Raw genomic sequence first — 14,791 nt, 5'->3', positions numbered from 1 at the left:
TGGGAACCTGCATCCCCCTCACACTGGCCACCAAGGAAGCACCGTTGTCCTGTTTTGAGCAAGGGGATAAGGACCTGTTCCTTCCTGTAGAATCCTCTTCAAAGTGCCAACATTGGGAGTCCAATCCTCTCACCAAGAAAGTAGCAGAAGTTGCTTTTGCCATTGGTACCATCTCCGCCCCCAGTCTGAATCAAACAAAGTGTTACTAGAATTACAAAGGAACAGACAGGGCTTGTTTCTGTTAGCGGTTGGGCAGCAGTCGATTTATCCTTTGGGGCACTGATGTTTTGACCGATCCCGTTGCATTTTTAAGCACCTTCTGTATGTAGGCATTTATCTATTTTGGCTCTGGATCTATTAAAAGGAATTGTTTTCTTTGGCTTACAGAAATAGAAGTACCTGCCCCCACTGTTTAGATGATGTTTTTCTCTTTTAACAAAAAGCTTTCTGGGGAAAAACAACCACCACCCAGCAAGTTGTTGCATTGGACACTCACAACAATTAACACAATTCTGATTAAAGAAAGAACTCTGTTTTTAATAGGTTTTTTTATCATTAAAAAAGTTTAAACCTGCATAGCAATCATTTCAAAAAATAATTATTTAATGTTCCATAATGAAACTGTACACAACCTAGTCTTGAGCGACCTGCAGCCCTGCAAGGTGGTTCGAAGCAGTCCAGCACAACGCGCTTCCCTTGAGCCAGCACTTCGGTGGCTTTTCCAACGGCCATGTCAAAAGGTTTTTTTTGTTTGTTTGTTCTGGGTACAGGCTGGTTCCAAGAGTCAGTGGATTTGCACTGGGCTGGGGGGAACAGTCCGGTCACCCCACCTCCCCCCTCTCCCCCACCCGCAGCCGGGCTCCTCAGAGTCGTTCAATGTCTCGATATTTCTTCCTCAGGATGGAGACTTGATCTTTAAAGAGCACGGGGTCGAGCCTCATCTGAGAATGGATCAGCGGCATATAGCCAAACCAGCTGGCAAACGTGTTCATGCAGCTCTGCCTCTGAGCAAAGTGGTCTGGGTCGGCCCAACGAGAAGCCCTGGAAGTCTGGAAGAGAAATAAAATGACGGGTCAGGTGATGGAGAGCCTCTCTAAAGATATTTTGGGAATAAAAATTGCCGGACAAAATCAGACTATATTTAAGGACAACTCTAAAGAAATTTGGCAGAATATAGAATCTGATTTGGAGAAATGAAAAAAGCTAAACATCTCCTGGCTGGGAAGAATATTTACGATTATGATGAATGTACTACTAAGATTGATTTTTTAAAAAATTTCAAATGCTTCCATTTGGAGTTGAAGGAAAAACCTTGGCGTGATGGCAGAGTCAACTGAATAAGTTTGTCTAGAATGGGAAAAAACCCAGAGTAAGATTCAAAATCTTACAGGACGAAAAAAACCGAGGTCTGGCACTACCAAACTTAAAACTGTATTATTAAACAGCTGGATTGATGGCTGGATTATGGGCTGGATCAAAAATCCAAACTAGAAACTAGCCAAATTGGAAAAAGATAATATGAAAGAGGGTTTCTCTAAAGTTTAAGGCCATGGGGTCACTGGTAATACTCTGCCCCTTGCATAATGCATGGATTTGTGCCGAATATTTGTTTGCCGCTGCAACTGGCTTGTACATATTCGGCACAGTGAAAACTGCCTAAATTGAGATGCTGCTGGAACTGGTTCTCCTACAGGTTGTTTCTAGCTTGCATTACGTGAACAGAGGGGTATCGGTCAACTAGGAATAAATTATTCTAAAGATTGCATACATCCAGCTTTTCCACTAGTGAAAAAGAAGAACAGCTCCACTGGATCAGACCAGTGGTCCCATCTAGTCCAGCATCCTGTCTCACACAGGGCCCAACCAGTTATTCTGGGTGGGTCAACAACAGTGCACAGAGACCAAGGCCCTTTCCAAATGTTGCCTCCTGGCACTGGTATTCAGAGGTTTATTGCCTCGGAACATGGAGGTTCCCTTTAGGCTCCATGGCTAGTAGCCACTGACAGACCTGTCCTCCACGAATCTGTCTAATCCCTCTTTAAAGCTGTCTATGCCTGTTCTCATGGAAGTGACTTGAAATAAGCATTTCAAAAATAGAAGATCGCATCTGTTGCAGCACAGCGGGAGAACATTCCTTCTCTCGGATTATGACGATGTCAGGTTATTTTGGAACTGCAGAGAGATTTCATGTTTATTAACATTTTTTTGTTTTTTTTTAAAGAGCTGGTGCTTAATTCAGACTCATAAGTAGCCTACCAAATGTTTATCTTGCCCTTCCTCCCATGCATGAACTGTATAGTGTTCGTAGCGAGAACTTTTGTATTTTTTTTTGAAAAAATGTGTTTTAGGGTGGATTTCATATGCCAACTATGTGGTGGCTGAAGTTTAACGTATGGTGATTTGGGTGTGTGAAACGACTCTCCTAAGTTACCATTTTATTAATCAGCCCGGATCTTGCCACAACCCAAGAGTAATATGGCAGGCAAGATGGGGTGGAAGAAGACAATCACCTGTTAACTATCAGCTACCATCAACCTTCAACACATCCGTAGGCCATTTCGCACATATATGTACAACTTTTCAATTTCCTGCATTTGAACACAGCACACTTGCTGACTGGCTGCTGAATGTGTGAACTGACTCCAAGGAACAGCACTAAGATGGATGTCGGGGGGAGGGGGGGAAATGCAAGTTCTGTCAGCAGTGGTCCGTCACCTGAAATTGATTACGCATGTGAATACTCCCCCCCAAGGGCCATAAAAATGAAAGATAAAGAATGAACGATTTTGTTGTCAAAATTTAAAGTCCATGGCTTTTGGCTTTACTGAATGCATCCCAGAACGAGTGGAAATGCCACTCATTAGAGCCAGTGTGGTGTAGTGGTTAAGAGCGGTGGTTAGGAAAGGTGGACTCTAATCTGGAGAACCGGGTTTGATTCCCCACTCCTCCACATGGGTGGTGGATGCTAATCTGGTGAACCAGGTTGATTTCCCCACTCCTACACATGAAGCCAGCTGGGTGATCTTGAGCTAGTCACAGTTCTCTTAGAGCTCTCTCAGCCCCACCTACCTCACAGGGTATCTGTTGTGGGGAGGGGAAGCTGATTGTAAGCCGGTTTGATTCTTCCTTAAATGGTAGAGAAAGTTGGCATATAAAAACCAACTCTTCTTCAAAGGCCATAAAAATGAAAGCTAAAGAATAAACTATTTTGCTGTCAAAATTTAAAGTCCATTGATTTTGGCTTTACTGAATGTATCCCAGAACTAGTGGAAATACCACTCATTAGAAAGGCAAAGCATTGAGGGGTAATGATTTATAAATCTCAATATGGGCATACAGTAGGCTGGGGAAAAAAGAAAAGCCTAGCTTGAAAAAGGTGACACATACCTGTCCCATCATGGTCTCCTTATATTGTTTCTTCTGCGTTACTTTGATTGGAGGCAATTTCGTCACAGCTGACACCAAGAAATTCATTAAAATGTCCTCACAATTAGCCAGTTGGTCCACCATGTTCTTCAGGCTGGCAGGCAGGTAATGCGTGTACAGGTAGTGATAATATCTGGGAAAATGGCAACATATAATTAGTGAGGATGCTTATGCATCGGAGGCAGTACAGAAACCAGGCGAAAAGAGATTCTCGCAGTCTGGTCAACCAGGCAGACCATGCTTGACAGTTTCTGAAGTTACTACTGGCAAAAGGGCAGAAGGTTAGTAAAGGCAAGGGACTCCTGAGTCTCTAGACCAGGGGTCAACAATCCCATTCTGCCTGTGGACAATTTAGAAAGAGTGTAGTGGACAGCAACACAAAATGGCTGCCCATGGGAGATGGGTCCAATAAAAAAATTCTCGCCATGGGTGGAGGAGCAATAGCAGAAAGTTAGGAGGCACCAAACCTGGAGCCTTCTACTGGAGAAAACTGGAGAAAAGCCAGAATTGGTTCACTGCTTTGGGGAAGAGGACCTTTGTAGAATAAGCAAATGAGCACCATGGTATCTACAGGTGCAGCATTGGAGAACAACTGCTCTAGGCCATGTTTCACTAAAAATCTACAACATTTAATCATTTTCTTCCCACTAGTCTATCTCAATCCATAAGGTGTCCCTTAAATCATTTGAGGTCAAAGAGCATATATTCCTTCAGGATTATTAAAAGCCCCGGCTGTGGGCTTTTATTGGTCAGACACAGGTTCTCTGCAGGTTCCTGCGGGTTCCCCTTCTTTTCCCAACTGAAACCACCTTCCCTGCCCTACCCATTATGGCTGAAGTCTCCCCAACCATGGCTCCCACACACATTGTTCCTATACTGGAGGGGAGAGGAATATGACTTTGGGGAGGGGCTGTGGCTCAATGAGCCTCTGCTTTGCATGCAGAAGGTCCCAGGTCCAATCCCCAGTGTCTCCTGTTAAAATGATCAGGTAGTAGGTGATGGAAAAGATCTTTGCCTGAGACTGTGGAGGGCCACTGCCAGTCTGAGTAGACAATATTAACCTTGACGGACCAAGTGTCTGATTCAGTATAAGGCAGCTCCATGTGTGACTTCCTGCTCACCTTTCAGCCCAATCAGAGCTCACAGGTCTAAAAAGGCCAATTAAGAGTGATGCCTGCAGGAATTGTTTTGGAGGGAATGGATTTGGCCAAGGAATGACTACTGAATATCTGCCTCTCCAGTTACTGAGCGCTGGATCTGACAAAACCCTTTTTTCTGCCCACAGCTGTTTCCTTCTTGAAAGGGGGAAGGGGAGAGACTGAAGACTGTTAACAAATTATTTAAACATCAAGATGAAGTTCCCTTCAGCACCTCTTCTCTTCTGTAATCTCCACACAAATAATTGCGAACAATCCTGAGGCACAGACAGGAGCACAGCTCTTGGGAAGGGACTGGTTAGGTATCTTTGATGGTCAGCCAACCGAAGTCTTGACTCGCTTGGCATGTGACCACACTCTTCAAACGCCAAGGGGGCTCTCTAGCTGAGACTGTTTGAAGAATTTTGGGGCTTCTTTGAAGTTTTCCATGCCTCCATTCAAGAGATGGAGAACATTTAGATGGCTTTCAAAATGAGATTGACTTCAAAGAGACCCAACACACACAATAATGATTGCCAGATCTTTAAACTGTGGATTAGAAGTAATTATCCAGTTAAACAGAAATTCAAAAACGAGTTCTGTCTCAAGTCTCCCACTGGTGTTTTAACAAGTTTTTACAAAAAAAAAAAAAAAAAAGCAAGAAGAGAAGAAGAAAAGAGAGGTGGACACATATTTTCAGGGCCTAAAGTAATCCATGGCTCCACCTAAAGACCTCTGTTTTAACAGCAGAGCAATAACACCTCTGAGCGTGTGAAGGGTCTTTTTTCCTTCCCACCAATCACCATCAGGTTTCATAGGCACCACTCTCAAGAACCACTTTCCAGTGCATCCTGGGCAATCACAGCATTCTTTAAGCATGGTAACCAGAAAGATTATGTGGTATCTTAGATTTTCCTTGCCCTTCTTGTGTTTAAAGTGTCAGTCCTGTTTCCTTTCTACCAAGTTTTGGTATTACATTTTACCATAGCCAATCCAGGTATGCTCCTAAGAATCATTTCAACAAGGTTGAACACATGAACACATAAAGCTGCCTTATACTACATCAAGGTCCATCAGTCAGTATTGTCTACTCAGGCCCGCAGCAGCTCTCCAGGGTCTCAGGCAGAGGTCTTTCACATCACCTATCTGCCTAGTCCCTTTAACTGGAGATGCCGGGGATTGAACTTGGCACCTTCTGCAAGCCAAGCAGATGCTCTACCACTAAGCCACAGCCCCTCCCCAACGTTCATTAAATCTAGATTCTCCAAGTGAATTTAGGAGTATAGCTGAGATCCTTTTTAAGAGTTTCCCCTCACTGAGCCTATACAGCTGGTTTTAAATATAAGTGATGCTTCCCAGTTCTTACTTGTGGTAAATAGCAGCTCCGGTCAATACCATGGAATAGTCATTAGTCCATTTGGATGTGTAGCCCCACCTCTCCTTGGTGTTGTCCCAAAAATGGCTGCGGGCAGGATAGCCCACAATTCTCTCCGGAAAGCTCTGCCAAACCGTAAAGGCAAAATCCACCTGCAGGCGAAAAAACCAAACACCCATAATATGGCAAGCGGTAATCAAACAGTCTCAAAAATGTCAGCAAAACAAAATATTACCTTTCCACTAATTCATAATTTGCAATCTTGGAACTGTTGCAAAACATTAATTCTCTGTATTCATCAGTAAATTAAACTGACTGCTTGACATTTTGCCCTGTAATTATGCACATTTTAATGTTTTCCTGTTAACGGGAGTCTAGAGCTCCAGAGAATCGCATTAACATTTTGTAGGATTGACTTTTTGCAAAGCAAAAGTTTACAACTAGTGGGGAATGTGTGTGTGTGTGTGGCTGCAAGTGTGTTGCGAGTGTATGGGAAATAATCAAAAAGTCGCTACTTCAGTTCTGTGGGGGAAAGTGTCATTGTTTTAATTAAGTGGGGGAGAATAAAGAGGCCTCTGAGAACTCCCCTCTGTCCGGCTTCCATTTGCGATCAATGAGATCATTAGAGGGAGGGTGAGAATGCCTCCATTGGCAACTGGTTCCTACTCCGCTTGAGGGTTTCTCTCCTCTCCAGTTTCTGACTGCCATGGATTTCTGCATGCCAAGAAGATGCTCTACCACTGAGCCACAGCCCCTCTGTTCCGCTGATTATCGAATGAGGAAAGGTTGAAGGAGCTGGGTATGTTTAGCCTGAAGAGGAGAAGACTGAGAGGGGATATGATAACCATCTTCAAGTATTGAAGGGCTGTCATACAGGGGATGGTGCCGAGTTGTTTTCTGTTGCCCCAGAAGGTTGGACCAGAACCAACGGGTTGAAATTAAATCAAAAGAGTTTCCGTCTAGACATCAGGAAGAATTTTCTAACAGTTAGAGCGGTTCCTCAGTGGAACAGGCTTCCTGGGGAGGTGGTAAGCTCTCCTTCCCTGGAGCTTTTTAAGCAGAGGCTAGATGGCCATATGACAGCAATGCTGATTTTGTGACCTTAGGCAGATGATGAGAGGGAAGGCATCATGGCCATCTTCTGGTCACTGGGGATGTGTAGGGGGGTGGTAGTTGTGAATTTTCTATATTGTGCAGGGGGTTGGACTAGATGACCCTTGTGGTCCCTTCCAACTCTATGATTCTATTAATGTATTACTTTACTGCATTGTTTTCTACTTCTGCAATTTCATTCCGTCATTTTTTAAAATTTTCTGTTGCATTGTTTTCTGTTTTGTAATTTTAGTTCTTCCGCATTGTTTATTGGATGTCTTAGGCTGTCTGATTATATTGTTTTTGATTGCATAATCTGACTAGAGTCTCAGCGAGAAAGGCAGGCTATAAATAAATATAATAAAGTAAAATAACTGAGTTTGATTGTGAAGAGCTCCAAGAGGATCTCTCTAAACTGGGTGAATGGACAACAACTTGGCAAATGAGGTTCAGTGTTGGTAAATGTAAGTAGATGCCCACTGGAACAAAACAGCAACAACCACCCAACTTTAAGCATATGCTGATGGGGTTAACTGGCTAAGACTGAAAGAGATCTTGGGGTGATAGTGGGTAGCTCAATGAAAATGTCGACTCAGTGTGTGGCAGTGGTGAAAAAAAAGGCAAACTCCATGCTGGAGATTATTGGGAAAGGGATTGAAGAGAAAATGGGCCATATTGTGATGCCCTTGTATAGAGCTACGGTGCAGCCTCATTTGGAATGTTACGCATAGTTCTTATTGCTGTATCTCAAAAACTAAATGGCAGAGCTGGAAAAATGTACAGAAGTGGGCCACCAAGATGATGAAGCCATTGGAGAACCATTCCTATGAGGAAAGATGCAAGAGTCTGGGATTTTTCAGTTTAGAAAAAATGGGACTCAGGGGTGACATGACAGAAGTGTAATGTTGCGTACGGGGTGGAGAGAACTATTTCCCCCTCTCTCAAAATACTAGAACTCGAAGGCAGCCAGTGAAATTGATGGGTAATAGGTTCCAGACAGAGAGAAAGAAATACTTCTTTACTCAATGAGTGATTAAATTGTGGAATTCACTGCTAGAGGATGTAGAAGAAGGAGAAGAGTTGGTTTTTATAATCTGGAGAACTGGGTTTGATTCCCCATTCCTCCACATGAAGCCTACTGGGTGACCTTGGGCCAGTCACAATTCTCTCTGAACTCTCTCAGCCCCATCTACCTTACAAGGTGTCTGTTGTGGGGAGGGGAAGGGAAGGTGATTGTAAACCACTTTGAGACATATAAGAACCAACTCTTCTTCCTCCTCTTCTTTAGGCTGCAAGCCATCCCCTGCTTAAGATGACCTGTCCGCCACAGCTTGTGTTTTTTCCATCATAGCTCCTGCCCTATAGAATGGGCTTCCTGATGACATATATGTAAAAGGGTGTATGTGGGGTGCCATCTCTACTAGTATTTAGGAGGTGCTGCAAGGCTATTTTATAAGGGAGGGACTGTAGCTCAGTGGTACAGCATCTGCTTGGAATGCAGAAGGTCCCAGGTTCAATCCCCGGCATCTCCAGTTAAAGGGACTAGGCAGGTAGGTGATATGAAAGACCCCTGCCTGAGACCCTGGAAAGCCACTGCCAGTCTGAACAGACAATACTGACTTCGATGGCCTTATACTGAATCAGACCCATGGTCCATCAAAGTCAGTATTGTCTACTCAGACTGACAGCGGGTCTCCAGGGTCTCACGCAGGGGTCTTTCACATCACCTGCTTGCTTAGTCCCTTAACTGATTGAACTTGGGACCTTCTGCATGCCAAGATGATGCTCTACCACTGAGCCACGGCCCCTCCCTATACACAGTCTATACACAGTCCTGATGCTAAGCAACATTGGAAGGTCTTCCAGTTAAGCCTCCTGTACTGGATCAATATCCTCTATATTGAAACCCTTGGGTCAGAACTTCCCCCAAAGCCCTCCTCAAATACCTACCTTTTTAATGGAGCTTTTTGGGACAAACCCTGCTGAAACTCAGCCTAAGAATGAGCCACTCTCTATCTATATTAGAATCATAGACTCATAGACTTGGAAGGGACCACCAGGATCATCTAGTCCAACCCCCTGCACAAAGCAGGAAATTAACAACTACCTCTCCCCACATCCCCAGTGGCCCCAGGATGGCCATCTAGCCTCTGCTTAAAGACCTCCAAAGACGGGGACTCCACCACCCTCCGAGGCAGCACATTCCACCGTCGAACAGCCCTCACCGTCAGAAAGTTTTTCCTAATGTTTAGGTGGAATCATTTTTCTATTAGTTTAAAGCCATTACTCCGTGTCCTAGTCTCTGGAGCAACAGAGAACAAGCTAGTTCCCTCATCAACATGACATCCCTTCAAATATTTAAACATGGCTATCATGTCTTCCCTCAACCTTCTCTTCTCCAAACTAAAGAAACCCAACTCCCTAAGTCTCTCTTCATAAGGCATTAGTACTCCTCCCTTCCCTCCAAGGAGCTCAGGGTGACTTCTGAACATGGGGATGGGCTGTAGCTCAATGGTAGAGCATCTGCTTGGCATGCAGAAGGGCCCAGGTTCAATCCCTGGCATCTCCAGTTAAAAGGACTAGGCAAGTAGGCGATGTGAAAGACCTCTACCTTGGGACTTTGGAGAGCTGCTGCCGGTCTGAGCAGACAATACTGACTTTGATGGACCAAGGGTTTGATTCAGTATAAGGCAGCTTCATGTGTTCACTCAAAGCTCCTTGCACTGAATCAGACCGTTGATCCATCAAGGTCATCATTGTCTTCTCAGACTGGCAGTGGCTCTCCCGGGTCTCAGGTAGAGGTCTTTCTCAACACCTACTGCCTAGTCCATTTTTAACTGCAGATCCTGGAGACTGAACCTGGGACTTTTTGCATGCCAAGCACATGCTCTACTACTGAGCCACAGCCCCTCCCGTGGTCATCCCTACTCACCCTTTATCAACAGCCACCCTCTGAGGTAGGTTAGGCCATGAGAACAGGACTGGCCCAAGGTCACCCAACGTGACCATGTAGGGATTTGAAACTGAATTGCCCTGCTCTTAGCCCAACACACTCATCACTATGCCACGCGGGCTCTCCAAAGGAACGAATGTGCTTTCTTCCTGTTTATACTCATATTGGCACCTCTTTGTCATCGCCCTGATGTCAAGTTCTGGACTGTAAGATCTGAAGGGGAGGGACCACTTTTCTTGTGCTCCATAAAGCAGCTGACACATTGACTATGCTGGATAAATAAACAACACCATCATCGGGGCAGAATCGACCATTTAATGTACCGGGAAATTTCCCGGCGGGCTACTGCTTTAGAAGGCGATGAGCAGCCAGCAGAACTGAGCCTCAGCAACTCTGCCCGTGCCATTTAATTCAAGGCCTTCCTCAGCAATGATGGCTGAGGTCTGCTCCCCAGTCAGCGCTGCTGACAGTTGGCGGGAGGGGGCAGTGGGTCAGCCAATGCCTATGGCTGGCACAGCCGGGCAGAAGGGTGTCTGCAGCACTGACTTGTAATGCCGCAGGGGGCACTAGGCGTGGTTATTTTGCCTTCCCAGTCTGCCCGTGGATATCATTCTCTCGGATTAGCCGTTCCAAGAATGTTGGCTGAACCACACTGCTGTGGGCCAGGAGAAAGGAAACGGGTTAGGACGAGCACCTTGAATCATGACTGGGAAAGCACACACCGCGATAGTGTGCTCCTAGTGTTTCCCCCCCAGATACAGAGAGAGCCAACAGGATCTTTGACGCATTTGCACGGTCGGAAGCGCCATTCGGCTGAATAGGGCAACCGCCCTCTTGGAAACAACAAGGGCTTTATCTCGAAAGCAACAGAGCTTGACAATTCTAAAGGAGAATTGTCTGTTTAAAGGAGAGGATTTGGGGGGGGGGAAGCAGCAAAGGAAGAGGAAAAGGAGAGCGCTGAAATCGAAAGAGACAATAAAGACCCAAAGCTTTTCCACAGCTGCCATTAATAATGTATTTCCGATATATTGCACTGTTATATCAACGGTCGCCAGTTTCCCCTTCTCTTTGCGGGAAGAGGTGCTAGAAATCAATACTCATCCCAGTTGTAAAAATTGGTTTTCTACAGAGGGTTTTTTTCCCCCCTGTGGCTTTTTCCTTGAACACAATCTCGCTCTTGGCACAAAGGTTCTGAAGTCTCAAGTACAAGGAATCTCCTTCAATTTAAGGACAGACGGGGTTCAGCTCTCGTACGTGAGAGGGAGGGACACAGAAATCAAACATAGGCATAGGTGAGGGAATGTTTGCTTCACAAGCAGTGAGGCTGCTATGTAAAGGGCGGAGGAGGCATAAGACAGGGTTGGATAAACTTGTTTATTTTTTAAAAAGTGCTGAGAAATAATCTGAATTCCACGCTAAGAAAAACACTAATTTCGCGACTCATATTTATGTGATGACTTATGCAATAAATTTGCAAATTGTTCATGATAGTGAAAACCATGGCAGATTATGAAGAGCTCCTGAAGGATGTCTCTAAATTGGGTGAGTGAGCAACAACTGAGGCAAACAAAGTGCAATGTAAGTAAGCACAAACTGATGCATGTTGGAGCAGAAAAATCTAACTTTAAATATATGCTGATTGGTTCTGAGCTGGCTAAGACCAAGATTGAAAAAGATCTTATGGTTACAGCAGATATTTCAATACAAACTTCTACTCAGTGTGAGGCAGCAGTGAAAAAGGCAAACTGAATGCTTGGATTTTATTAAGAGAGGGTTTGAAAACAAATGCCGGTATTGTAATACACTTGAATAGATTTATGTTGAAGCCCCAACTGGATTGTGTGTACAGTTCTGATTATCCTATCTCCAAAAAGATATAACAGAGCTGGAAAAAGTGCAGAAGAGGGCCAACCAAGATGATCAAGGGACTGGAGCATTTTGCTAGAGACATTGTAGAGGATTATAAAATTATGTGTGGGGTGGAGAAAGTGGACAGAGAATGCTTTTTTCCTTATCCCATAATACTAAAACTTGGGGGCACCCAATAAAGTTGAAGGGAAGTAGATTCAGGACAAACAAAATTAAGTAGTTCTTCACTCAAAAAGTAATTAAACTGTGAAATTCACCACAAGTGGATGTAGTGATGGCCATTACCAGAGATGGCTTTTAAAAGTGGATTAGACAGATTCATGGAAGAGAACTCTATTACTAGCCATGATGACTCAAGGGAACCTCCGTGTCCTCACAAAGCAAACCCCTGAATGTCGATGCGAGGAGGCAGTATCAGGGTGGGGATTGGCTTCTAAGGCATCTGGTTAGCCAGTGTGTGATACAGGATGCTGGACTGGATAGTGTGATGTGATCCAAAAGGGCAATTTTGAGATTCTTATGAAAGATATTGAGGAATTAAGTAGAATACCAGTACCAACAATTGTTGAGGTTGTAGTTACGATTCAGCTTTCCAGCTTCTACAATCCAGAGGTCAGTTGGGAATTCCCATATATTGGTTGTATGAGTCGGGAAAGGCAGTGACCAAAGCTGTAAGGAGAAAAAGGCCTTACCTCAGTGGTTGAAAGCACTGTATCCTCGTCGAGGCTTAAAACTGCGTCAGTGACAATGTTCTCATAGGGCAGGAAACGACTGCTCATGACCTGTGGGCAGGACAAAGACAGTAGATGAGAAGCTCTTGAGGCTTCTCCAAAATAAGACCCCTAACCAACATGTCTCTTCATAGAGGAAAATAACCGTATCAAACTACAGGGCCTTCCTTATATCCAGAAAGAGATACAAAGAAGTCGGCTCTCAAACACAACAGCTGAATTTTGTTGTCATTTAATACATGTTTGTTCCTTGTATTTGACTTGAATGCTAAATTATCTATTTAGGTCTCGACTATTACCAGAATGTCTTTTTATCATCTTCGCTGTGTTCGGCAATTAGCCCCCTACCGCGCTCCAACTGACTCGCTCCAACTTTGCCACAGCGATCCATGCAATGGTCACCTCCAGGTAGGATTACTGTAACTCACTCTACTTAGCCCGATACTACTCTGGAAGCTTAAATTGGTACAGAATACAGCTGCAAGGGTCCTAAAGAAGACCCCTTGGAGAGTTTCTGCTCAACCTATTCTCAGCCAGCTGCATTGGTTGCCGATATGCTTCTGGATCAGGTTCAAGGTGCTGGTTTTAACCCTTAAAGCCCTTAATGGTCTGGGAACCTCATACTTGAGGGATCGCCTCTCCCACTATGTCCCCCAAGGATGCTTCACTCTAGTTCCCAAAGTCTACTGGAAGTCCCTGGCCCGAGAGCAGTCTGGTTGTCCTCAACCAGGGCCAGGTCCTTTTTGGCCTTGACCCCTGCCTGGTAGAACTCTCTCTCTGAGGAGACCAGGACCCTGTGGGATCTAGGCCAGTTCTGAGGGCCCGCAAGATGGAGATGTTTTGCCAGACACATGGTTGAGGACTTCTGGCTGCTCTATTACATCCACCGGTCACTGGGCACAGCCCCCCTCTTCTAAATGCTCCCCTCAGTCCCCCTCCTTGCTTACTTTATGGAGGGTCAGTTATTCTTGGGAGTTTGCTCTGCTGGGAACTTAGGCCGCAATCTTATTTGCATTTTATGGATTTTAATCTATTTCAATTGTTTCTGTTTTTAAATTATTTGATTTGAGGAACACATTATAAATGCAGGCTCCAATATGACATGTTCCCTGTTTTCACAGATTGTCGACCTATGTCCCCGGAGGAGCTCCTTACATTCAAAACATCACCAATCCCCTCCATCGGCAGGCCTTCATGCTCGCCAGATTGAATGTCTTCCCCTTGGCAGTTCTCTCCGGGAGATTCCATAATATCCCGTTTAGAGATAGACTATGCAAATTCTGTCTTCTCAAACCTGATTCCATAACTCACATTTTATTGCTCTGCCCCTTTTTTTCTAGTTTAAGAAATCATTTCATAGACCCAATTATTATGAATGTTCCTGGCCTAGCGAAGAGGACTACCCAACTCTTATTAGCTGATAAGTGCCCCAACTTGACTGAAGCAGTCGCCGAATATTTGGCAAATTTTTTAACTATGGATCTTTGTATTGACAAGTAATAGCTTTGCCAATTGTATGTGTTACTTTGGTGTTTTACAATGAATTTTACTACTGTATTATACTGAACTTGATAAGCACTGTATTACCCTAATCTGCTTCTTTAATGCCATTAAAGGTTTTGATATTGATATTGATTGATTACCCACCCAGAGCCCTGTCCAGAACCTTACTGTATGGAAGATGGGCAGGATATAAATCTAAAATATAAATAAATAAATATAAATAAATATTTACTTTAAGAAAAGTTGTTCTGTGAAAAGACTTGGGTTCAAACTCCCCTGCCCTGTTTTATCTCAACTGTGCTGAATTTTGTCATAGGTTCTGCTTGGTTTATCTTTTGTGTGTTTGTATTTACAGTAGGTTTTTTTTCCTCCGATGTTTGCATATTATATGGGGCTTATATAAGAAAGAAAAGAGTGAGAGAAAGGAACAAGATCATAATCAATAACCACATCACGTATTACACGGAGTACAGTGTTCTTCTTTCCCTTCATAGAAGACGACATTCTGTACCTTCATCCAAATGGAAGGATTGCTCTGCTCAACTATAAATGTCGAATTTCTACCAGCATTTCCAGCTTACAACCTTTGATAGAAGCAATTCATCTCTGAACGGCTCAGTTCCTCTTACAAGCAACAAAACAGCCTCATCACAAGAACAAAAAACGTAGGGTACAAAATAAAACAAGGGCCAACCCCACAGCGCAA

General features: G+C 44.1%; 1 protein-coding gene across 1 annotated transcript in view; it reads right to left on the bottom strand.

Annotated features, from left to right (window-relative positions):
• Positions 1-759: 759 nt before the first annotated feature.
• The window catches only part of EXT1 (exostosin glycosyltransferase 1), a 292,727-nt gene continuing 278,695 nt past the window's right edge, over positions 760-14,791 (bottom strand). Inside the window, exons 8-11 of the mRNA XM_056854327.1 lie at positions 12,544-12,633; positions 5,929-6,089; positions 3,388-3,559; positions 760-1,049 (exon numbers count right to left, since the gene is read on the bottom strand). Of these exons, the coding sequence (XP_056710305.1) occupies positions 864-1,049; positions 3,388-3,559; positions 5,929-6,089; positions 12,544-12,633 (609 nt within the window). The 3' untranslated portion in view covers positions 760-863. The remainder of the gene's footprint in view (positions 1,050-3,387; positions 3,560-5,928; positions 6,090-12,543; positions 12,634-14,791) is intronic.

This window comes from Euleptes europaea, chromosome 8 (assembly GCF_029931775.1).
Source record: "Euleptes europaea isolate rEulEur1 chromosome 8, rEulEur1.hap1, whole genome shotgun sequence".
Taxonomy (NCBI): Eukaryota; Metazoa; Chordata; class Lepidosauria; order Squamata; family Sphaerodactylidae; genus Euleptes; species Euleptes europaea.
Note: the sequence above shows the minus strand (reverse complement) of the source record. Positions and strands in the feature narration are given on the sequence as shown.